The sequence below is a fragment of the Brachionichthys hirsutus genome, chromosome 19 (assembly GCF_040956055.1).
Source record: "Brachionichthys hirsutus isolate HB-005 chromosome 19, CSIRO-AGI_Bhir_v1, whole genome shotgun sequence".
In the NCBI taxonomy this organism is placed as follows: Eukaryota; Metazoa; Chordata; class Actinopteri; order Lophiiformes; family Brachionichthyidae; genus Brachionichthys; species Brachionichthys hirsutus.
This window is the reverse complement of record NC_090915.1, coordinates 6,538,227-6,563,796: the sequence shown is the minus strand read 5'-3', so window position 1 is coordinate 6,563,796 and position 25,570 is coordinate 6,538,227. Positions and strand designations below refer to the sequence as shown.

The 25,570-nt window shown below is 48.1% G+C and overlaps 1 protein-coding gene across 1 annotated transcript; it reads left to right on the top strand.

Moving 5' to 3' along the window:
• Positions 1-6: 6 nt before the first annotated feature.
• Positions 7-23,914, top strand: shroom3 (shroom family member 3). The gene is made up of 25 exons (XM_068752935.1): positions 7-153; positions 2,921-3,075; positions 9,303-9,428; positions 9,742-9,939; positions 10,100-10,416; positions 10,493-10,715; positions 10,823-10,875; positions 11,133-11,565; positions 11,843-12,133; positions 12,564-12,963; positions 13,164-13,288; positions 14,240-14,404; positions 15,036-15,508; positions 15,732-15,959; positions 16,129-16,339; positions 16,699-16,966; positions 17,847-17,917; positions 18,674-18,762; positions 19,282-19,978; positions 20,063-20,213; positions 20,327-20,472; positions 22,192-22,291; positions 22,941-23,106; positions 23,183-23,304; positions 23,510-23,914. Exons 1-25 carry the CDS (start codon positions 7-9, stop codon positions 23,912-23,914), a joined length of 5,760 nt encoding a protein of 1,919 aa, XP_068609036.1.
• The last annotated feature ends 1,656 nt before the right edge of the window (positions 23,915-25,570 follow it).

The window sequence follows — 25,570 nt, the reverse complement described above, 5'->3', positions numbered from 1 at the left end:
GCGGACATGGAGAGCGGCGGCCGGGCGGGGCTCCGGCAGCGGGCTGGAGGAGACGGCTGTTCCCTGCTGGAGGCCCGGCTGCACGGGGGGGCGCCCTGGGGCTTCACCGTGCAGGGCGGCCTGGAGCACGAAGAGGCGCTCCTCATCTCCAAGGTGCGTTTCTGTTCACTGGACCTGCCGTCTCTACCTCCGCCGGGCGGGGTTACGTGCTGGCCGGCCTTTGTCCGTCCGTCTGTGAGCAACATAACTCAAAAAGCTACTCACGGATCCTGATGAAAGTTTCAGGAAATGTTGGGAACGTTTCCGGGAACCGGTGATTAAATTGTGGTGCCGATCCAGGAGAGATCCTGGATTCTGGGTCCTTTTGAAAGTTTTGTTAACTTTGCGGTCAATGGAGCTTCAAGATTGGTTCTCAATATCTCGGTTGATTATTGACCAATGTTTATGGAATTTGAGTCAGTCATGTGGGGGGGGGGGGCTCTCAAATAGAAAGCCTTTATTGTCATTGCATGGTGAATAAATAACGAGACCCATATGGATGGAAGGGTCGGTGGATGGATGGATGGATGGATGGATGGATGGATGCGTGGCTGGTTCATTAATTGTAGTCATGCTGGTGTTAACTTAATGCATAATGTCCAAATGTGCAGCACATCTCGTCTCCCCCAGCGTGTCAGCTGACTGGCGATGCCTTCAGGCACACTCAGTACTATTTTTGTTACTATTTGTTCTGCTGAACTTCGGGGTCACAGAAAGATCAAACTGCATCACGACCTTGAAGACTAAGATACCGATCGTTTATCGTCAATGACAGCTGGACGTGTCACGATGATGCAAGCCGGCGATCGATCGGCGTCTCGATGAAGAGGCTGACTTTAACATCAAAGGGCGCCGCCCGCCTTCCGTTGCACCATGACGAGCTTGAACGCCTCGCCCAACCAGAACTCAGACGTGTACTCAGCTGAGAGGAGCGACACCCCGTTCACAGGAAGACGGCTTTACAGGAAGTAAAGAGAGGACAGAGAAATCACTGCTTGCTGAATAAGGCTGTTAATAGATGATCTATAACACGAGTCATCCCTGATCCAAGTATTAGCTCCTCTGATCGTCAGAAAAGAGACGTCTAATGATTACTCCTGTCGGCACAGCCTTGCTGACCTCATTTTATTAAAATGCAAATCGTCAGGTTTGTGTGTGTGTGTGTGTGTGTGTGTGCGCGCTTCTGGGCTGGAGGCCAGATTTGTCTAAAATAGGACAAGAATGTGAATACTTTGTTTTCCTGCATGCTTTGGAGAACTCTCATGCTTTTGTTTTGTAACTGTTCCTTTTTACCCAACAGCCCCCTGATGTGTTTGACGTTGACTCGGCAGCGTCTGCCTTTCTGTCTTTCTTTTGTCTCGCTGTCTTTCATTCCCTCGCTTGGGTGGGAAGACAAATACAAATACTGTGCCTGTGCGTCTCTGTTGTTCCTCAGGGTTCCATCAGAGTTTGAATACAACGATACAACTTGGCTTCAATTCTGAGGTGGCTTTGAACTTTTGGTTCGCCTTCCTCCATTGTGGCGGCTGCAATGCCTCCTTTCACCATCAAGGTAGTGTCTGTAAGTTGATGCTTTTAGGAGTGTGCATCAAAACCATTGAAAGGGAGCCTGGACCAGTGGCACCTGGACCAGTGGCACCTGGACCAGTCGCACCTGGACCAGTCGCACCTGGACATGATAGCTGTCCAGTTATAAACCCAGTGTGAGGTTAAGTATGGATGACTAGATAAATGGAACGGTAAGGAGGCGGAGTCTCAGAAGTTCAGATTGAAATGGGCTTCGGCGCCACCATCAGAGCAGGGTGCTGGTTCTTGTGCTCCTGGGCTGGACTCGGGGGTCAGTGGATGTTTCTGTGAAGCTGTAAGAAAAGTCCCTGGCTATAACCTGAAAATGTGAGGTTGTGAGTAACCGGTCGGTTCAAAGCCACTTTGCTAACAGAACTCTGGTTCTGTGAAGGCAGCCCGATCCGTCTCTCTGTGGCTATTCCTGAGTGACGCAGTCGTCATCGATTAGAGAAGGCACGTTGCTTCAGTCAGAGTGTGAGCAGGCCGAGGCTCGGTGCTGAGAGAGCACTGTCTGCAGTGAAATGAACTCCAGCTGGAATACCAGAGTGGCACGCACGCACGCACCCACACACACACCCACACACACACACACACACGCGCAGTGATTCTGCAACCCTTATTTGGGTATATTTATTCCTGAAAAAGGCAAACAGTGCAGGCGTGTGCGCGGTTCTGCAGGAGAACCCTTCACTTTGAACGCTGTTGTGATCGTTTTGCGTTCGTGTTGTGATCTTGTTGCGTTCGTGTTTGCATCTCCAGACCGGAGAACACCAGGAACACACCTGTTTTTCCTGACGAGAGAAGAGACCTGCCACTTTTGGTAGGTTCGGTGTTTAGATATTCATAACCCACAATATTCTGTGGGTCTTGAAAGATTGGGCAAAATGAGCGAAAACGGCTGCCACTAATAGGGCTGGAGAGAACGTGAATGAATCATCTCTGTTGTTTTTCTTTTGTCACCGTTTTTTTTTTTAAATAACAGCCCACGTAGTATCATTGTAATTCACGGAAGATGAGCGAATGGCGACGCTAGCAGGCAGGGCCTCCTGCTGTTTCCCTTCAGTGACCCTGCACATAACACACACACAACAGAAACCCCGATAACAGCTGTCAAAGCAAGTGTGACTCAGCAGGTCTGATCCAGCACACGCAGAGTTCCTGGACTCGCCCAGCTAGTTTAGCCTGCAGACAGCAGAATGAACAGAAAGGCCATCACTGACTAAATGCATGCAGAGGCAAGGCGCTGGTGCCACATACGGATGCTGTATTTGTGATCTGTGCGCTTGTGTGTGTGTGTGTGTGTGTGTGTGTGCAGGTGGAGGAGGGTGGAAAGGCAGACAGTTCGGAGCAACCTCTGCGGGTAGGAGATGAGATTCTAGTCATTAATGAGCAGGAGCTGAGTGGATACAGACAGGAGGCCATTGCTCTGGTCAAAGGATCGTACAAGACTCTGCAGCTCGTCGTCCGCAGGTACGAACTGTGTGTGTGTGTGTGTGAGAGAGAGAGAGAGAGAGAGAGCGGGAGAGTAACTGATAGCTTAGCTCACTACCTTTTCAAAGTAGCCTGTTGAACAAAAATGCAGAAATGGGCTCCATTTCTGTTTCTAGTCCAAACCGACCAATAAGAATGCTGATCAGCTGATCGTCTCCAGCTATCAGCATTGCTAGGCGACACGAGAAAGCCTTGATGGACGAAAGCGGTGCCGAGTGTCCCGGGATGACTTTGTTCACAGCATCACAGAAGGATGTGAATCGATTTGGAGTCTAATTGTTCTCATGAAACGATGGTTCTTCCTTTTGTTGTCGCGGCGTCTTTAATGTCAGGCGGCTGCGTCCAGCCAGAACGCGATGCCACGCTGACCATGTCATGATTCCAGCTCTGTGATTGGTTACCAGTGACACCTCCAGAGAGGAAGGCCTACCCCCCTCCCACCGATGCCAATGTGTGTCGAAATGTGTTTGTGGGCCACGTGTGTATTGGATAATTTAATTTGGGATCTCCAAAACGGTGTTTCCTGATTCAGAAGAACTTCAGATTCTAATTGGTATGTGAGCTACCATGCTAGAGTGATTGCATGGTCATGTGTTTACTGACCATATGGACCCGAGCCCATGCACATGCAATCACTCTAGCGAGGTAGCTCGAGTGTTAATGACCACAATGCTCCTCGCCGTGCACCGTGCAGCGGTGTCTTGTTCTCTAATCCACAGTAAGCAGCAGTCTGCTGCCGGTCTTATATTACACATCTGTCGTTTTTTTGTTTTCCTGGAGGCACAAAGAGGAAACTCCAGACATGAGCCACCTGCTAGTCAAAGCGCTAGCCCTACGGTGTGGTGTGTGAGAGCAGGAAGCCTGCACTCACTATCGGGTGTCACCTAAAGGCTTCAGTGTTGATGCTGATTCAGCTGTTCTTGGCTTGATTGCAGCAGATCAACATGTAGAGTTAGTTCTTGAATGTTCTGCAGGACTTGTCACAGGGTTTAAGGCAAGAACGGAACATCCTGACGACCTGACAGACGATTCCTTTTATATTCTATTATTATCTATTATTATTGTGGCTCAGACTTGTGGGAAGCCAGAAAATGATGCCTTGATTAAGTGAATACAAAAAGTTGTAGAAATAGTTTTCTGATGTTGTCTTTGTCTAAGAAGAGGTAAAATGATGTGTTAGTCCAACTTCAGGTGAAACTTGATATTCTCTTAGATAGAAAGAAATATGTGAATGTGTCTGTTTGGATCAGTGATCGTCCCAAAACGAGTCAGCGAGTCTGTCTTTTGGAAAATCCACAATAATCCTTCCCAAGTATTTGGTGATTTAAAGTTATGAACTGATGATGTAAAGATAAAAAAATGTATCTTTAAAGGCCCCGGAGAAAACCCACAAGACACAAAGCCCTAACCCAAACTGCGTACAGCTGGGACTCAAACCTGCTACATCTTGTTGTGAGGTGACCTCGCTACCCCCCCCCCCCCCCCCCCCACCCCTGTGTTGTGCAATTCCAGCATTTATCCTGTATGTGTGTGTGTGTGTATGTGATGAGATGGAACATAGAATGTGACAACACATTCCTTCCTGTTCAGGGTGTTGTAGCTGCAGCACATTCCACTGACCGGCTTGACAGGTTTCACTTTTGTGTGACTGTATTTTGGAAAAATGTGATGATGCACCTGTCAGTTAAAGTCAGTAGAGGGATGATTGTTAAAGTCTGTTGACGCTGAGGCTTTATACGATTCGCTAACCCCAACCCAAGCGACACGTTTAGCAGGCTTGCCTTGAATTCCATAGAAAGTTAATGATGATGACTCAGCTTAACATCCAGTGTGCTTTTATCATCACAAATCGTTTCTGCTGCTCATCGTGGTGTGGCAGGCTTCTCCTGACACTCATGCAGGCCTGGCCTGTTTTGCTGCATCTGCCGGGCCTTATTATTGCCTGCAGGTGACTCTGGAGAAGGGGGAGCAGCTCTTGGTGAGAGGACACCTGGGCTGATTGGGGCTGAAGGCGTGATTTCGTACCCAACACGGCAAACACTACTGCTGTACAGACTATACGGACATTTTGATCCACCTTTGGTGACTCATAAATCAATGAATCTACTTTGTCCTGGAACAATCTGTGTGGTCGCCCTCTCTGCCCTTTTCATGCTTTGGAGTTTTTTTCCCATGACATTCATGATCTTTAAAAAGCAGTGCTGCAAAGAGGGACGGCGTCCACAGGATGGCGAGCATGTCAAGACAAAGAAGGCCGTGCAGCTTGTCACCAGAGGAAGCCCCCCCCCCCCCCCCCCCTGGCTGGGGCGTCCTGTCGACAGCACGATAACAGTGTGTTTGACTGTCAGGCACTCTGTGGGTCAAGCAGGAAGTGAAGTCCAATCCGTGGCAGGTTGCCTGCCGGCGACTGAAACTCTGAGACTAAACTACCTGCAATGTGCGGCTCTAGAAGAAAACACCTTACATCTTAATTATGCATGCAGATACGACAAAACCACACCTACACCGTATGGCGGTCCCTGTAAACAAGTCACACATACGGTATCCATCGGTGGAGGGTGCTCAAGGGCACGTCGGCAGCACTATGGAGTCAGACCGGAATAAATGACCGGAATGGGTTGTCATAGAAACAAGTCTTCGTAACGCAAATGAAAACACTGAAGGTAGAATCTAGAAAGCAGGAAATACCAAACACGCTGAGTGTGAAGTTATTGAGTTATTGTGTATTGGGTGCCATTGGCTGACTGTGGTAAATATCCATGCAACTGATTGGTCCGGGTTGTGCCCCGCCTCTCGCCCGGAGCCAGCAGGGATAGGCTGCCGCAACGCCCGTGACCCGGACAGCGGCGAAAGTGGCTGCACACGAGACAATTTAGGTTTTTTCGTCAACAAGAAAAATGACTGGAAGGAATATTGATATTTCTTGCACACAGGATAAATGTGATAATCATCCGGAGAGCCTTGAAGCAGAGCTCTCTTTGTTCTCATTGTGATCAATCATTATCCAGTTTGTAAAGGGATTTCTTCTGTTTCGAGGATTGACTGTGAGGTCGATCCAAAGCAACAACAACAATATGTCATGCAGACATTACCCGAGTACGAGGAAAACTACGCGTTTGAATACTCTCCTGCAGCTTGTGTGTTAACAGTCTATAAATACTGCCGCTGTGCTGCAGACGGTTGCATCCTAATAAGGAGGTCAGCACATTGACGGTGTGTGTGTGTGTGTGTGTGTGATGGGAGGGTGCTAGTGTGACCACAAATCAACTCCTGTTGATTTAGTCTGTTATTTTTCAAGCTGAAAGCTGGAAGTAAAGAGTTGAGCTCTTAGCCTTAAAGTATTCCCAGCAGCCCGTTCCCAGCTTGCACCTTCCTGGAACGTTGGCTTTTCCATTGGGAAGGTGTTTGTCATATTTAGTCAGCGAGCCGCAAGACAAACGTGTCGACAGTCATGTACTCTGACTATCAGTCTCACAAAGTTACATAAACAGGCTGCCTGATTATTCTCCCACAATCCCTTGGGCTCCGAGTGGTTATCAGATACCGCCGAGAAGAGAAGGGGGTAAAGGGGAGCACGGATGTCTCTTATTGGCCCCAAAACAGGAAGTGGGCCATCAGCGTCTCAAGAGTCTGCGTGTTAATCTGGAGAGGACGGACAGACTGATTTAGATACACGACTTTCCTTTCCCTCTCCAGTTTTATCCCATGTTTTGTGTTTTCCTCTAAAGATGTTTCTTTAGTTGCATCATCACATTTTTCGAAATGGACATCATCATACAATCCTACACACACACACACAGACACACACACACAGACCCTAACTGTATATTGTTTGCCAATATCTGGGATCTATACAAGACAATGTAGCCTGGTCAGAGGCAACGGCAATGGCAACACGTGAGTGCCCAGAAAGGGTCACGTGAGGAAGAACCATCGGCGTCCTTGTCTGGTTCACTGATCCACAATCCACTGATTTAAGTCCCTCCTCTTCCTCATCCATCCACCCACCTTCATCCACTCGCCTTTACACTTATTGTTGCTACTCCTCTACCTCTGACCCCCTCATCAACGTATTGCTAATAGTATTTGAATCCTGTCCCTATTTGCTCCCATTCTACTGTATCAGTTGTTCCTCTCCTCAGATGCTCCTAATAAGTCCCCCCCCCCCCCCCCCCCCCCCCCTGTTCAATTTTCTTTTCCTCCCTCCTCTTTCTGAGTGTCTCTCATTCACACACCAAACGATCAGCTTCCACCAGACCAAGGATGTTTATTGATGCTTTTATCATGGCCTAATGATGCTTAATTGCATCACATTGACTTAATGAGCTCGGGGGGCCGGGCGCCAGCACAGCACAATCTGACCGGCCATCACTAGGCTGGACCTGGATCAGAGGGACAGACCAGAGAGCGGCAGAGACCAGATGGGGACTGTCAAGTCTTTTCAATGAGGTGTCTTTGTAAAAGAAGACTAGCTGATTGTAGAACATGCTGGAATAAGCAGGTTTTGTCGGTTTTGCTTGCAACTGTGTTAAAGGACAGGATGGACCATCTTTTGAAATCAGAAAAATACATATCAGAGCTTTTTTGAAGGAGCCGCAGCGCAACAGCTCAAAAACGATTAAAGGCTGGCGAAATGGAATTCTGTTTCACTTTCTACGAGTAGAGAAACTCAAACTCAAAGACGAAAGCAGCGCAGTAGAGAGGAGAATAACAGAGACATATAGAACAGCGATGGAGCTGCTGGAAGCCTTCTACCAAAGGAAGCTCCGAAAGAAGCAGAAGAAAGCAGAACCGGGCCGGTCGGATGGGCCGCTGTGTCGGGCCCCGTCGGAGGCCAACGTCAACAGCCTGGCAACCGGCCTCATCTCTAAGGTCCTCAGGTTGACCTCCAGGTAATCCAGCTGATGTTGAGCCTGTTCCTGCAGAGTGTTTTTGTGTGTCAGGAAATCAATGTCATTTAGAGGTGCAGATAATAAGCTTCACGCATTGAACACTGAAACGTGAACTTTTTTGACAGATCTAAAACATTTTAGTGGATCCGTTTTTTTCTTGTTCTGGGGGGGGGGGGGGTGCTCAAGCTCCAGTTACCTCCGCCGAGGCGGTTGCTTTCGTCTGCGGTGGTTTGTCTGTTAGCAAGAAAACTCAAAAGGTTCTGGACGGAGCGTGATGACATTTTCAGGAAATGTTGGGAATCTTACCAGGAACAATTTTGGTGATGATCCAGAAGAGATTCTGGATTCTGGATTATTTTGAGCTTTTCGTTAACATTGCAGTCAATGGAGCTTCAAAATGTGTTCGGCAATATCTCAGTCGATGATTGACCGATGTTTGTGGAATTTGAGACAATCATGTCGGGTGGGGGTCTCTATCTGGTCCCTGGATTTCATCCGGATCGGCTCCGGAATGCAGAACTATCGCGATCCGGATTTTCCCATTTACTAAAATATGCATTCAATCCAGTCACCAAAAATATACAGTCTGTTGATCCAATATGTAGCACCTGGACTGTAGATGACCTTTGCAGCTCCTAAGATGTGTCAGTTAATTGATCGAGTGGCCCAAAACGGTACAGAAAAAAATGTCTTAGATCTGAAATTAAAACTGAATCATCCCATCCCAGAGCTGGAGAGATTTGGAGTGTCAGGGAGAGCGTGACGGCGATGATAAGACGTTCTGGAATTCCAGTCACGTCCTGCAATACCCAGGGTTGTGTAGTCGGGACACTGGCTTTCATGTCGCTGTCCCCTGCTGCCTCAGATACAATCTTTGTTTGTCTGCGTGGATAAATAAATACAGGACAGCAGAGCATGTCCAATAGGATGAAGACGAGAGACAATTACTACAACCATCCCAGTCCACGTCTCTCTTATCATAACGAGTTAGATAACAGATTCAGAAATGCTGCTGGTGATGTCATATGAAATGACATCATATCACCATTTAGAAATGAAATTAATTGCGTTTTTGTGGATGCAGCTTTTGACAAATGTAGTGAATTGAATTATTTTTTTCCGTGGGTTTTTGCAGACATGAAGGTACATCCTCTCCAAATGCTGTCCCAAAACGTGTTGCTGTTTCTCAGAAACCGGGGGCCAGCCCTCCAATCCTCGTTTTAAATGATCATTTATACCGTTAAATAAATATTATCGCCCAACCCTATCAGAATCTGCACAGGCATGAACTCTCACTATGTTGTGACCCCTCAGACACAGTGAGCCCAAGTCTCGTCCTCACTCATGGCATTCAACAAAGCTCGCTGATGGTCAGCTGGAAGTGGATCAGGGGAAGATGGACACCATGACCAATGCATGGCACCACAGCTCCCATCCCAGGTCAGTGTTTACAGAATACAGCGGCACCTTGGTTCTCGAAAAACGTGTTTTTTGACTACGGCCGTAGTGCCGGCGCTATTGTTGTCTGTGTACCATGTTCGGAGTTCGAACAGACGAGTGGAGCCGAGGCAAACCGAACACACGCGAATGAAGGCGGAGTCTACCTGAGTAGGTTCAGTTTGAGTCGACCTGCCGTAGGAGAAAGACGGTGCAGATTCTTTGCTTTGTTCTCGTTAGCTCTCTGCATGGTAACACTCACACGGTGTGCATGTGTGAGGATTGAGCACATTTCCTTCTCTTATATTTCTTGCAGTGCCTCTTCCACTGACCTGCCAGGTGGGTTTGACTCTTGTGCCTACCTGAGGAAGAGTCCCGACCAGTACAGCTCGAGAGGAAGCATGGAGAGCCTGGAGCACCCTCTGCCCTCCCAACATAACTCCGGATCTCATCACCACTCCCATAGTGGATCCCACCCCACCTACTCCTCCTGTCACCAGCTATCGTCTGCCAGGTTCATACGAGCAAACACCTTACCGAAGGAAGTACAGAGGCGTTTTGGAAAGAGTCTGACCAAGCTTAGTCCAAAGACTCGAATTAAGTGTATCTAGCAATTTCGTAGGATGTCTCTCACACCTGTAAATAAGATAATGCCATGATTTTTCATGTTGCAGGTCTTCGAACAGCATTGACCACCTCCACTGCAAGCGAGACTCCGCCTACTCCTCCTTCTCCACCAGCTCCAGCATCCCAGAGTACCTTGCATCCACACCGTTTAGCACAGAGCGCTCCTATTCTCTGGAGACTGTCCCGCAGAGAGGAGGAGGAAGTGGAGAGATGCAGCAGGCTGACATGCGTTATGTCCGGACGGTTTACGACCCCCAGCAGGGCCTCTCTCAAGAGCATGAGCTGAGCTCTGCTGGTTTGCTGCGCAACAGTGATTTCAGAAATGAGGACGGGGCGACGGCGGCCACAAACAGAGATCTGCAAGGTAAACTTTCTATTTTCTGAATGGTTTTCAAGTCACGTCATTCCTCATTGCTTTGCAATTTTGGTTCCAATTGCAGTGGGAGGAGTCTGCTACCGGGCCAACTGTGGCAGCAGCAGCGGCGTTCCTGCGTCAAACAGGCACAGCGTGGGTCCAATATGGGGCCCAACAGCCAGCTGCAGCTCCTATGAGAGCCTGAAGGGGGCACCAGCTCCACCCCGGCGCAGTGACAGTTATGTTGCCATCAAAAACCATGAGCGACCAAACTCCTGGTCTAGTCTGGACCACGGCCGGTCACTACGGTGAGCAGTGTTGGTACCATGTTTCAGTGCGACACTGAAGTATAAACGCCCGCGTAGAATCAAATGGCACAACTCGTCTCATTTGATGTGTTCTAATGTGTGTTCAGGGCTCTCCAGAAAGGCTCCGGGCATCATTCCAGCGGCCCTGTGGCTGGTACAGGTACAACAAAATACGCTTCTGCATGAACACTGAAAGGTATAAAAAGAGCCACAATTATAGTCATGGATGAAAGGCGGGGAACTTACATGAAGATTTCCTGACTGATTAACCCAGTCAGCAGAAAGCGTGAGGCCGGCTGTCCTTCAGCACCGGCCGGGGGTTTGACTCTGCTCTTGGCCATTTGCTGGACAGACAGTGTTGGGCCTGCTGTCATCTTCCTTCTCTGAGTAATACAGACATCTTTACTGTCGTTCCAGCAAAAGGCTCGTTTGGCGCTGAGGGTCAGCTCCACACAGTCATAGAGAAGAGTCCAGAGAGCAGCCCCACCACAAAACCTCGGCAGGGTGGAGGCTCCCCCCAACCCCCTTGCACTACCCTACCCGCCTCCTCCGCACCAGCATGCCTGTCCCCCCAATCAGGCCAGTTCATTCTACCCACAGGAAAGTACCCCGTCCCCCAACCGGAGCCCCAATACGCACAGATACCCAGCGCCAGCCCTGGGCCAGCCGACTCTGGAGTCTATACTTCCCTTGCCAAGGAGAGCAGTGGGGGGACAGAGGAAGGGGCAACAGTAGGGCATCGGGATGGCTATGGTATAAATGGATACCAAAATAACACTTCTGCGTTCTCAAATTCCTTTTCAACACCTGCCTCTACACAGTTAAGGACTCAAGCACACGAGACAGACAGGTAATGTGATATTTCCACCAACAGATGAACATTGAGTATCATCACAACGCAAGTGGCAATAGAAAGCCTGTTTCTGTAGTCAGCGGGAGTTCGGTCCCATCACAACCTCATGGTAGTCTTCTTTTTTTTAGATGTTGAAGGGCATTCCAGTTGCTAAGATGTTGATCCTTCACTATGCCATGTAGCCTCTGCTGCACCTGAAGCTTAGTTTTATTCCTGATGCCCCTCACCTGCTGAGTTGGACCAGTGGACTGAAATCACTCTCCTTTTTCATTAGACCTCAACAAGAAGATTCTGACTTCAATGGATTATCCCAGAAAACTTTTAGAAGTGGATCAGAGGGCAGGACAGGGGAGCAAAGAGCCCTAACCCGCCAGGGACCACATGGCCAGGGCTTCCAAGGGTCTCATGTTCATACGAACCATGACTCCGACAGCCAAGTTCTCCAGGAACAGGAACAGGAGTCCCACTATCCCCACATTCAGATGAACCCTACACTCATGGCCCCGTCGTTACAAGAGTGGGGGAATGATGGCACACCTCTACAGTCAGGGGGAGACAGGAGCAGGTATACTTTAGAAGTACAATTGCTGTTGCTGTCAAAGTTAAAATACTTCCGAGTAATGCATTTTCCATCCGGAGGTCTGTTGAATTTACCCGTTCAATAGTCTTTTTGGATTTTCAGCTGCAGTCTTATCCCGAACCGTAACCCTACTCTGACCGCAAGCTGCTGAACAAACTTCCCCTGAACGTTTCCTTGAGCCATTTAAGATTCTTAGTACCTTGTAATGAATGTTGACCGTAAGTCAGCCATGCAAAGGCATTGTCTTTGTCAGAACCCTTCAACTTGTTATTACTACCAGTCAACATTTTTTGACACGATGCAAAGTCGGGTCATGGAGTTGCAGCCCCTTTCCTCTGGGTACTTCCAGCCAGACTCAAATGCATGCAGCCAGTCAAGCTTCATAGGGTTTGACATTAACACCAATTGTCCTTCTCCCTGTGAACCACAGCAACATTCATCCAGAGCAAGCGCCGTCCTCCGAGCTCAGCCAGTCACCCGTTCAGCCTCAAGCTCCATCCACCGCCAACTCTCAGCATTCTGGTCACTTCAGTGACTCGACTCCTCTGACCCACGACTGGGACCACAGAGAGCAAGATAAAGAGAGAGATCATCCCTTGACCCGTTTGGAGAATGCCCTCGCCGAGGTCCAACGCTGTGCCAGTCCTGATAGTGTTTTCTCTGGCAGCAACCGTGGCGACAGTAACTTAAGTAACGCACCCAGCCGCAGCCTGTCTGTGTTGGAGAAGGTCAGTCGCTTTGAGCGCCAAGAACGCACCGGAATGCAGCGCAGTTACAGCACCACCAAGGCATGCAACAAAGTCAACCATCTGAGGGTAACTCAACACTTCACCATGTCCTTCCATAGATGGCTAAAACAAGAAGGGCTTAAAGCACACGAAATAAAGACGTGAAGTGTTTGCTTCATCACAGCTGTGTGACAAAACAAACACTCCCGGATCTTCAGTCGTACCACTTGAGACTTGTTGCCAGTGATACCAGACATTTTCTTTGTGCTTTTGTGACTTTGACTCAGATGACTGAGAAGGTTCAGGGTGTTGCCTGTGGAGCCGAGGACCTCAGAAACATGCTTGAGAGAAGTACCCAAATCCACAGGACTCTGAGTTACAGAGGAGGCGACAGTGACCACGTGAAGCCCAGGTAGACCGTCGACCGTCTAACCAAAAGTCTGTTTATTGGTAACAACGTTTACTTTTTTTGCCATTGTTGCCCAGCAGCAAAAGAGCATATTGAGAATTTACTCCATGTATCTCAATAGTCCAGTCTAGAGCAGGTCTTCTTCCGGTCTTTGACGAGAGCAGACGTTTGTCCTCTCTCTGTTCCTCTCGTCCATGCTTGCATTCTTTGTCTTGTCTCGTCTGTCTGCCTCCCTGGACCCGTTGCTTGCTGAGCTCTGCTCTGCTATATAATGGAATCGATTAACTGGTCTCTTAGTGCGATTGATTGCATTTTTTCACCCAAGCATGGGACTCCGGGGGGGGGGGATGGAGAGTGGAGAGTGGTCGGTCTCACGGTCCTCTCTGTAGAGGATGTGGAGGATATTTTGCTGTTTGGCTTATTTGTGGTGGGGCATCTGCTAATTGGGACGGGAGTTGCCCTGGTGTACCGGAAAGTCTCCAAGACTGCGGCTTTGAAGGTTTCGGATAAATTGACCATGGATCTAAAAGTGCTCCTCGGTGCTTTGGGTGTTTACTCATCTTTTAGAATTAAAAACAAGGTTTGAAAAAAACATCCATCCATATCCTTAAAATATTGATAATATTTTTTGAATATAGAAATGAACAAAAACTTTGATTTGCATTCTAAAAACATAAACAAGTTGATTTCCATCCCAAAAAGTCCCTACAAATGAAGACTAGTCCAGAGCTGCAACAGACTGATTGGAGCCTATGACTTGGAGTTAAAATGCATGTAGTGATGCATGGTGTACAATTCAAATATGTTATAGATGGTATGAGCATGAAGCCGTGAGCGACCTAGTGGCTCCAGTCTGTCGGTCATCTTTGTTTCACTTTCTTTTTTTCTTTGATGTACTTGCAATGGAATTTAAAGGGGTTTAAAAAGGCCGTACAATCTCTTTGCGTGGTTCAGGACCCCAGCAGATCCCAGTTCAGCTCTACAGAGGAGCCTCAGCAGCTTCCACCTGAAAGAGTCCAGGGAGCCTGACAGCCTTGAAGATTTCCGCTGGAAACAGGACATTGAAGTCATTATAGGCTCCATGCAGGACACATCCTTCAACAGGAGAGAGTTCTCCAGGTCAGAGTCTTTCCACAACAATTTGGAATACCTTCGATTGGTCAGAATATTCCAAAACCCACGTTCTTCCAAGCAGAATTCTTCCTCAACAGAGGAAAGAGTCTTCCATCAATCATTTTTCAACAAGTCTATGAGCTCTCGACAGGTCAGAGTCTGTCCTTGAGCAAGATTTCTATCCACAGCTCCCCCCCCCCCCGGACACTGAAAGGGCTGCTGCTCCAGGAAGTGCCAAATGCAGAGAACAAATCTGCACCGCAGATAATAAAGCAAAGAGCAAAACGCTCTCAGATAACTGAACAATAATATAATAATAACGAATTCACTGAATTCAAAAACTTTTAAAAATTGTATGTGAGATTTCTAATATGTTTGAAACACAAACTACATGAACTGCATATTATTTATGGAAAAATACTATATTTTTCTCCTTTGAATTACTTTCTGTGTATCATATAGTATTTGGCAACTTTAAACAACTGAAGCTGTGTTTTTGGTGCTACAGAGAAACATACTAATGTACCAACGGGTGTCTTCCGAGTTACATCACTACCATCATCATCATCATCATCAAGGCAGCAGCACACAACCCTACTCTGAACCATCCTGACATTGGAATTTCTTCTCTAATCAGTTCTTACAGGGAATCCTTGAAAGAGGCTCAGTCTAAAGTCCTGCGATCCACTTCCTTGAGGAGGAAGGACCTCAGCTCCTCGGCCAGCCCTCCACCTCCTGCAGCTCCATCTTCTGTCTCCTTCAGCAGTCAACAGTCTCCATCCGTCCCAGCCAAGATCCACTCCATGGAGAAAAAAGGTCCAAAGACTAAGCCCAAACCACAGGGCGTTGTCTTCACGCCACAGTCACCGCCGCCGGTCACGTCCCCTCACACCCCAAAGGAGCGGCATGTCGTCGGCCCAGAGACCCAAGGCCCGAGTCCACCGGCCCTCCCCAGCGTCCCGCCAGTTGGACCGCCTACTCTGTTGCGGATCTGCGGCCGCAAGCGTCTTGCCGCGGAGCAGAAGAAGCGTTCATACTCGGAGCCAGACAACCTGAATGAGGTTGGGTTGACAGATGCTGAAACAACTCTTCTCTTCAGACGAGGAGGAGGTAAAGAATACTTTGGAAAGATGGGCCAGTCTCGTCAGGCATAGTAGCTACTGAACTTTCTCAATACCCGCCACAAGACTTTTAAATAAATAACTTTGTGAACGTTACAATGCTTTCCAACTCACATCTTTTTGAAGACTTAAATGGAAGCTTTTGCAGTGGAATCCAGTGGAAAGTCTCGAGTTGCATGAGGCTAACCAGCGGCTTTCCCCCCTGCATTCAGAAACCAGCGTGGCAGACCGCAGGAAGATGTTTGAGCTTGTGGCGAGCAGCGTCACGGACCGGCGCCAACAAAACGCCACATCAAGGCCCGACTTACGGCAGCTTCAGCACAACGCGCTGGCCGAGTATGTGGAGAGGAAGAGAGGCGTGAAAAACGATGAGGGAGGACAGAGGACTGGACTGAGACCTCGCAGTGCTTATCTCTACCCTGGAGACAGAAACCGTACAGGTGGGTGCAGGAGTCAGGAACAAAGAGGGATGGGGGACAGGTAAGTGGGCGTGCCCAGAATCAGTGACGTGAAATGCGAGTAATCGATAGAAGGGTGGAACAGACAGGTGAACCTTCTTCTTTCTTTCTTACTTACTTACCCTTCTCTCTCTCTCGCCCCATTTTTTAGTCTCCTACTCTCACTCGGATGCCATCAGCCTCTCCTCAACCTCCAGCCTCCTGTCCCTTCAGGATACTCAGGCCAGTCGGAGCTTGTCGTCCAGAGACAGGCGTCACTCCTCCACGCTCACTCCCGGAGCCGATGTGCGGATCCTCCAGTCCAACGTCTTCTACCCGGGCAGGGTGACGACGCCGAGGCCTCCAGTGCAGTCAGAGCCGAGGTGGGCTAAACGAGACGCAGGCTGCATGCGGCACTGGTTTCTCTCCGGGGGGACAGTGCAGCATCAGGACCATCCAGCATTTATGGCTTTGTGTCAAATGTCTTGACAACTTCTGATTGGACTTGATTTAGACGTTAATATTCGCCACATTTTCCAACAAGCAATATTGTAACATGTAATTAAATGCTTACATTATTATTAGAGCTTTCACAAAGAGCAAAAACGAAGAATCAACTGGTCAAGGTTGATTGAAGACATTTCAGAGATTCAGAGATGTGATTTACCTCGACCTGGATGACTGAGAACCTGTACAGACATATTCGAGCTTTACAATTCCGTTTCCTGTTCTCTATTCCCGCTGCTCCTTCTAGTTCTCCTCGTGAGCTCCAGGCTCGGATCTCCCAGGATGTTTCCACTGCAGCAGGGCTCAGCAGGCAGACTCAACCTTCAGTCGAGCCTCAACACGACTCGGGGCTGTCTGAGCAGCTCAACGGTGCTCTGAGGAGAGTCCGCCCAGTTGGGAAGTCATGTTCTACCGAGGACCTCCTGAGGAAACCAGAAGAGGCACAAGCAACTCCTCACCACAGCCGCTCCCGCTCCTCCCCCACGAGGGAGATGCTGAGCCAGGTAACGGAGCGCTTCACCTGCGCAGTGCAACGTTGGGCTCAACGTAGTCCAGCAAGAAACCGTCAACTTACAGCAGATATCCACACACATTACATCCAAATTCCCCTGTAAATGTAGGGCTACATTTTAACAGTCTATTGTGAATAAAATGTATGAAATGCACAGAGTTTATTGCTTGTGAAAAGTCCTTCCCATCCTTTCGGGGAGCCCGTTGGTGAAGACCTGGAGGAGGGAAGATCATAATTTAGAGTTTTCAGAGTCCCTTAAACAGAGTAGAGCATGACATGAAATGCTAGCATCCTAGCATTTCACATTTTTTGCCATCCACTTTGGTCCTAATTTAAACATGTCAACAGCTGGGTGGCTAACATGGCGCTCATGTCATAGCCATTTATTTCATGACATTTGTCCCTGAGTCACACAGGAAACGCCCAGAAGCCTCACCGCTTCCTGTAAGGTGCCAGAGAGCTGGAGACACTGGTTGGGTGCGGTCCGATGTGGATGATGGCAAAGATAACACACACACACACACACACACACGTATGCATACATCATACACACATCTACAGAGTTCTTAAAGGCACGCAATGAAGAATGATTATTCTTTTATCTCCTGCGGCGATCAGCCAGCGTCCCATAAACTTAATTACAGCTCAGTCAGACAATATATATTATTTGTGCCCAGTCTATGTTGTGATTGGCCGGATTATTTACCATGTCAATGTGAAGAAGACCATTATATGATCCCCAGGTGGCAGACGATGGCATAAAGTATAGATCATGTGGTATCAACAGGCCTAATAGGATTGCTTATATGGACAAACGTTGTAAAATCTCCTATAAAGAGGCTAAAATATTGACCTTTCCGTTGGTGTTTCAGGACCTCTCTCCAGATGACCTTAGGATCCTCGGCGGCTTCATCTCTGAGCCCGGAAGCCACTCTCAGAACAGGTATCTCACGTGATCATGTGATCAGAATAACATTACCAAACTGACAATGTTATATCTACCAGACCTTTTTTTCCCATGGGTCCTCGTAGTATTTAAAGGTGTCCCTAGACTCTCTCCGCGTGAGCGCGTTTTGCTGCCCTGATTCCCTTTGAGAGCGCAGACATTTTAAGTAACATATCAGACCACTGTTGGATCGCTGCTGGAGAACTGAAGGATCATGGGAATTCAACGGTATTTTAGCCCTCTTCCATAATAGGCTGTGCTTGTATGTGCGTGCTTCAGTCTCTTTGCTATTTTAAAACCAGCAGTAGCCTTATGAGTCCATGCGCCCTGCTGCTGGCACCAGAGAGAGAAAGAGAGATGGATGGAGAGATGACAGGTAGTCAGGAATGAGAATGGAATGATGCAGTTTCTGTTTAAACGCATGAATTGATGGAAGAGCTGAGCGTTTAGATGAGTTTTGAAGGGAGTTACTGCCCAGTGCCACTCACAATGATGAGTGGAAAAATGTGCACCAGTGGCAAAATGGATGGCTGAATGGTGGAGAGCATCCAGGTAATTAGGGTCTCTCTATCGCTCTCTCTCCATCTCAAGTGTTATTTCTTGCTGTATGGTTTGTTTTGTAGTACTGCACTATTAGTAGTAGTATTGTCTATAATAAACCCAGTGGCGACCGGTTCTATCAGATAAACCAGGATCTGCTGACATCACACTCCTCCCATTCTTGATTCCCTGTTTTCTCTGTCTGTCTCTCAGACCTGCAGCCCTCCCGGCGTCGGGGGGGCTCTCCCAGCTTCACTCCCAGAATGGTCTGAGCACCAGCCAGCCAGCAGGACTTTCCCAAGGTGACGTGTGAAGAGTGAAAAAGAACAAGTAGTTTTCTCTGCCACGCAGGTTTCAAACACTCAGCCTTGTCTCTGCGCCTCGAAGGAATCGCGTGTGAACTAATTCAGTTTTGAGCCAACCAATCATTTTCCATGCGTGATTCGGGATCAGCTGCAGATGGAGGGAGCAGCTGCTCAAGGACAGAAATTAAAAATAAGCACGTGAGAACTTGGGTTTCAAGAATGCTTAAATTTTTGAAGTTATTAATAAGTTTAAATACAAGTTGGTAAGTAAAAACAGAAAATTCCCAGGAGTTTAGCTGGTTGTCTAAAGGAGGCTTAAAGGAGCAGTTTACCCAGAAATCTATCTCTGATCTATCATTGATCCATTATTGACACAGCTTTGTGCCGATGCTTCTCTGCCACCGAGCATTTGTGGAGCTTAGCACAGGAAGCCAACGTTCCAGCGCTCTTCCCAATGTGATCTGTAGCCTTGCGCTTGTGTATGTGACAGCTAAACTGGATTTGATTTGACCCTAGGCCCGGGCTCCTCCCACGCCGCTGTCGCTCGTGTGGAGCAACAGAGGAACAGCGAGCGGCAGCGCTCCAACAGCACCGCCACCTTGGCGGCCTCCGTCGGCCTGCCCTGCCCCTTTTCCCCGTCTGGGGCTCAGGACGTCGGCAGCGCCGAATGGCATGCTAGCGAGAGGCTAAGCCAGGCCAACCTGGACGCCATCACCTTCCCAGGCATCTCCCACGCCGGCACAGCAGGGGGAGCTACTGGATTCAACCAAACCCCATTGAGGGACATGCAGACAAGAAACAGTCCGAGTCAAGCCGACAAATTAGTGAACCCTGAAAGGACACGAAGTGCCTTCGGTTTAGACATAGGAGAAGGACATTTGGCAAAAACTGCTGGCAGAGTGTCTCCGAGTGTTCCGTCCTCCCCGGCCCATTTCAGACCAATGTCTCCAGCATCTCCTCCCCCGTCCTCCCATCCGTCCGTCCTCCAGCGCCTGTCCTCACTGCGGATCTCTGAGTCGAGCCTTTTCAGCCCCCTCGACCAGCAGCAACCTCTGATAACAGGGTACCCCCAAGACGGCACTAACGAGGTCTTCCTCCAGAACCCCACCCCGCCACCACCTCCTCCACAAATCCCAGAGACAGGCACCATCGACGACCTCCCTCTTCCACCACCCCCCCTCAACCTGGAAGTTGAGCAACCCTCTGTGGAAAGGTTTGTTCTAGAATACGTCCTACATTTAACCATGGATTGAAATGAGTCACTATTGTCCTCAAGCAAGTTTATCCTTCCTAGCAGGACGTCACCCCTCCCCTCGCCTCCAGCGTCACAGCCCTCTACTGACACGCCCGCCGCAACCGTGGACAGCCCCGGTCTGGAGTACCAGCCGGTGCCAGAGAGGGAGAAGACATCTGAGGAGCTGCGGGTGGAAGCGCTGGCCAGGCAGCTGGTGGGTACCTGGAGTCAGCTTCCATATCATTTTCAAAATATTCCTTTTTGGCTGCAGTCATTTCTGTCTTCCATCTTTGTTGTCATGTACATTTTGTCTCTCTTTGTGTACAGGTGCTGAAGGACAGCTCTCTGGTACCCTTACTGGATACGTGGGGGGATAAATCAACAGTAGAGCGCATGGAGGACATCTTTACAAGCAGCAAACCGGCTGGTAAATCGCCATGGCAGCGCAGGGGAAGTATCCGATTGGATGGCAGGTAATATCGGAATTTATTGTCAAAAGACTGTCCTGTTCTTTCTATATATATATATATTTATATATGTAGTAATACCTTGACACACGAGTGTAATTTGTTCCTGGATGAAGCTTGTAACTCAAATTGGTTTATCCCATATAATAACTGAAAACAATTTAATCCATTCCGGCCAGCTAGCGTTAGCATCTGGGAGTCGCACGTATCTCAAATTTATGCTCGTGTTTCAAAGCAAAATATTGCTCGCCGCTTTGCTTGTGTCTTGTATGGCAAAGTATTACTGTCTATATCCTCCCGGGACCAGTTAGCATGTCCTCTGTAATGGACAAATGTCCACTACAGAGGACATACTAACTGGCTGGGTCTCAGGAGGACATATAAATATCGTCTCACCCGCTCTGGCGGTGTCTCCTTCACGCTCGGGTTCTAGCAGGATCTTAGTGTCCCCAGGACCAGAGGAGTGAATGAATAATGCCCAATGTAAGGCCACTTTGAGTTTATGTGTAGACAGAAACCAATGTATTATGATGATTGTTAATATTATTATTAAAATACTAAACTAAGGAAAACCAGACGGGCAGGCATCAACAAAATACTGAACAAAACAAAAACACTGAAAAGCACCGTAACTAACGAGGAGACCGGCTGGTACCCAACGTACAAAAACAGCATAAATACACAGCCTAGAACTAACAGCGTTTGAAAAGCATTACTGCAACATGCTCTGAACACAAACCAGCAGAGAGTACAACAAGACCGGAGCAATAGAGGAGGTCGCAGACGGGAGAGGAACAGGTCTGCGTGCGTGCTGGAGAATTCATCGTCTGGCAGGCGACAGGGGGCGGAGTCAGGCCTGAGTGGCTGATGATTGTAAGGGCTTTCAGGTGCGGCTCGTTGGAATCCTGCTGGTTCGTCTTCAGCTGCACCTGAAGGGCGTGAGAAGAGAGAGAGCGTGAACAATGGCACAGAATACACATAAGCAAAAAGCAGGTTCGAAACAACCAGGACACCCTGATGACAAGTTAGCACACACACACAAACACACACACACACACACACACACATGCACGCACATGCACGCACAACTCAGCCTGTGCAGTAAGATGACACCCTTATTCTTGATGCCACTCCCACATCTTCTCCAACCAGGTTAGCCACAGTCGATGAGCACAAAAGCTTCCATTTCTGGAAATTTTGAACTGGCCATACTAAACGGTGAAAAGTCAGCATTGTCAGCCAGAAGACCTGTTCTCATCTATAGCCTGATTAACTAGACAACACTCCCACCTGGTGACCAGATCTGGTAGAACAGAAGGTGTCTGATCAGGATAACGCAGTAAACTTTAAATGTATACGTATTCCTCAAAATAGAAGCTCACCCAAATCTCTCTGTTATTTATACTTTGAATATGCAAGATTGGAAATAGTCCTCATGTTTATGCACTCTAACTAAACTCTAAATACTATTAGAAACATTTGAAACATTTATGTTTTCTGAATTTGTTCTCGATCTCTACGTTCTTGTTTGTTCTTGTCTTGTCGTCATTCTTGCTTCTCTTTCCTGTTGCTCTCTGTTTGCTGATTTCGTTCACATCTCATCCATTAACAATGAAAACATCACTCATGTAAACAAAAGGTTACAATGACAGAACTTGAGAAGGAAATGCCTCCAAAAATTCCAATTTAAATTGAACTGTATAAATAGTGCTGTCTCCTTTGTAGGCTCCAGCATGGAGTTTCTGATCCTACTCAGAGTTCAGCAATGATGCAAAGGAAGGACAGCCATCCGGATGAGGATGAGGAAGACCTCCAAACCAAGCAGGTGAAAAATATATTCCTCATAGTCCTCTTCATATTATTATTATTATTATTACTATGTAATCGCCGGCATTTTTCTGTCCGTCCGTCTGTTGGCAAGATAACTCAGAAATTCAAAAAATTGAATTTTAACATTGAAACAAATTTATGGATTCAAAACTCTGATTCGCTTTGACTTTTCATGGTTGGTGTATAAAGCTACCAAGAACAATCTAGAACCTTTTGGTGCTGATCCAGATCACCATGTGGACGGTGGAGAATAGATCCAGTCAGGAAGGGAACGAGCTGCTTTATGAGGCCTGTGCTCTCTGAGGGCTTTTCTAGTTATTATTATTATAGCTCTGATTCAGCAGAAACAAAAGCGCACCATCCCAGTGTCGGGCCAGGAACAGATGGAGTGTTTGTGTGAGCTAATATAAATGGCATGTAAAATCCATTACAGGAAAGGATTTGGCCTTTTACAGGGAGCAAAGCGTGAATATACAAGCTGATTGTACAGATGGCAGGGAAAAGGTCAAACGAATGAGGTTTAACTACAAGAAAATGTAATCTCATGATATAATTTGGACAAATTGGGCGGGCCGGATGAAAAAGCCCGTGCCTGATCTCGACCTTCCCTCTCCTGCCGTGCGTTTGACGTGTGTCTCACGCAGGCGGCGCTGTGTGAGGCGCTGAGGTGCAGCGTGGCGGCCCTGCAGCAGGAGAAGGAGGCTCTCGGCGAGGAGCAGCGACGACACCAGGCGCTGGGGGCCAGCATCGAAGCCCTGGTGCAGGAGCGCCTCAAACCCAACGAGAGGGACAAGTTCAACATGTTCATCGGTACGAATGACCGGCGGCTGCAGCTCCCATCAGGCTTTGCTGTGTGCCGCTCACCCAGGGCTGGGATGTGTTGCAGGAGACCTGGAGAGGATCGTGAACCTGCTGCTCTCGTTGTGCAGCCGACTGTCCAGGATCGACAAATCCCTGCTCGCTCTGGAGAGAGAGGAACTGATGCAGGGGGACACGGCGGGGGACATGGTGAGACAGGACACCCCCCCCCCCCCCCCCCAGCCTGGTCCTCTCTAGCAGGATGTGTTGAATCGGGGTGTCGGACCGTCACACCAAGCGGTGCCTGTTCTGTAGCGGAACCTTTCCGGAGAGGCGCCTTCATCGCCAGGGAATTCGAGGATTTCTGTTTGTTCTGAGTTCCTTGCTAAATATTCTTGCGTATCCTCCTCTTTAGGACTCCCTCCACCAGAAGCGCTTTCTGCTCCTCAGACAAACCGACGACGCTCGGGAGCTGAAGGAGAACCTGGATCGGCGGCAGCAGGTCGTCCACGCCATCCTGTCCGGCTACCTCACCGCGCCGCAGCTCCGGGACTACCGCCACTACGTCTGCGCCAGGCCCTCCCTTCTGATCCGCCAGCGCCACCTCGACAACCTCATTCGACAGGGGGAGGAACAGCTGAGCAGACTGGCTGAGAGCCTGCCGCAGGAGCTGGCGGAGGATGGCGGTTGGTCCAGAGCGTATTTGTTTTCATCCTCGAGCCCTGCCCCCTGCTTTACTGCCTTCGCACCCCTGCCTCAACGCGGCGTCATTCCACAGCCCACCCACTCGATCAAATCCACCGCTGTGACATCGCTGTGAGGAGCTCTACGTGAAGGAGGAGTTGGCCTGACGCGAGAAGACGTGTTTTATGTCTGAGATGGCTCAAAGACAAATCTATTTATATTACGCCAGAACTTTCCTCGCAGCCACACAGAGTATTTTATTACCTAAATTACCGTCACCATTAATGATAACAAATAGCTTTTGTGGCTAAGCTAACTCCCTCTGCACAGACAGCACGAGCCTGAAACGATGCTTCAAATGACTCGTGGGCAATTCAGTTATATTAGTGAACAGTTTCTGACATTTACTTTGTCCTGCATGGAACTGTGCCTATTTTGCTGTTGTTTAAACTTCATGAAGAGTCGGCGGGGGGGGGCTTATTTTTCCAATTATTCAGACAGCACCTGAATGCGCCGTTGCTGCCTGTAATTCTATCAACTTTACAAACTACCGAGGATGGGTGGAAGCTCTGCGATGCCTCTGAGGACGGCCCTGATCACGCTGGACTTGTTGCTAACCCCGATGGAGCCTCCCCAAAGTGGAACAATCAGATGCTCCACACCATTTCTAGAGATGAGAAGAGGTGAGCAGGAAATATTCGGAGGGGGAATCAGAAGCGTTCAGATTCCAAAGCGTTTCACTGGACGGTTGCAGAATGGAGTCGCCTTGATTTGGGCCAAACGTCTATCTTTTCATTCTGTTTCCGTTCTTGTTCCTGCAACGTAATCCAGGCAGAGATTAAATTAGCTGTCAATTTAATTTATTGATCTTGAGGCGATGCCTACTGGATTCAAAAAGCTTGCTTGGAGACATGTTTAATTATTGTTATCGGTTTGCAGAATATCTCAACATGCACAGATGGCCGTTCATTTCCAGAGCGTTTCAGAGGCAGGAAGATGCGATTCATCGTAAAGGTCTTGATGAAAGCTTCACCTTCACCAAAAAGCATTTTTGCATCCACGAGATCAGGAATTTGAATGACATTCAAATCTGTTTGATATAATGTCCTAATGAATTAACAAAGAAAAGGATAAAAGAAAGAAAAATAAAACATACATGAAAGAAAGCATTAAAAATACATCACAACCGCAAAATATCATGTATTGAGACTGAGACAGAGGTTTTTTTTTTAAACATAATTTACAGAGAATATTATCCCTCTTGGGAGTGACTCGTCCTGAAACACAAATGTACAGTTCATTCCTGAAGGGTTTTACGTGTTGCTCAGCGCTGCTTCATTTTACACCAAAAGAATGTGTTTCACTCGAATGGTTCCAGAGCACCTTTAAAATTTATATTCTCTGGACGTAACCCAGATTTTACTCGCGATTGTTTGTTCACTCTTGTTACTTTTTGTGGTTTAGCATTGAATGAAGTTCAATGTTGGTCTGATGAAAGTGGAGCAATCAGATAACGGCTCCTTTTTTTTTTCAAAATAAAAGTATTTTGTCAATGATGGTGTGTCCTCTTTGAAGCCTGGGGTCAGGGTTAGGGTTAGGACCTCCTTCGGAGAGATGGAGGTAATGCGGGGTCTCATCAACTTGTCTATTGACACACTTATAGATGACATATAGGGCTATAGGAGACGTGAAGGAAAAGTTGTCACAGCCTTGGATATTGTGTGAGTTGGAAGACCATTACATGCAACCCATATAGCTTCATTACATCATTCATATCTATCATCTATCTATC

What these genes read in the sequence shown, in the direction of transcription:
- shroom3 (XM_068752935.1), top strand. Translation starts at nt 7, where the DNA reads ATGGAGAGCGGCGGCCGGGCGGGGCTCCGGCAGCGGGCTGGAGGAGAC. An exon ending in CGGCCCTGTGGCTGGTACAG is followed by an intron (nt 10,876 to 11,132) that starts GTACAACAAAAT and finishes CTGTCGTTCCAG; the next exon opens with CAAAAGGCTCGTTTGGCGCT. An exon ending in CGAGGGAGATGCTGAGCCAG is followed by an intron (nt 16,967 to 17,846) that starts GTAACGGAGCGC and finishes TTGGTGTTTCAG; the next exon opens with GACCTCTCTCCAGATGACCT.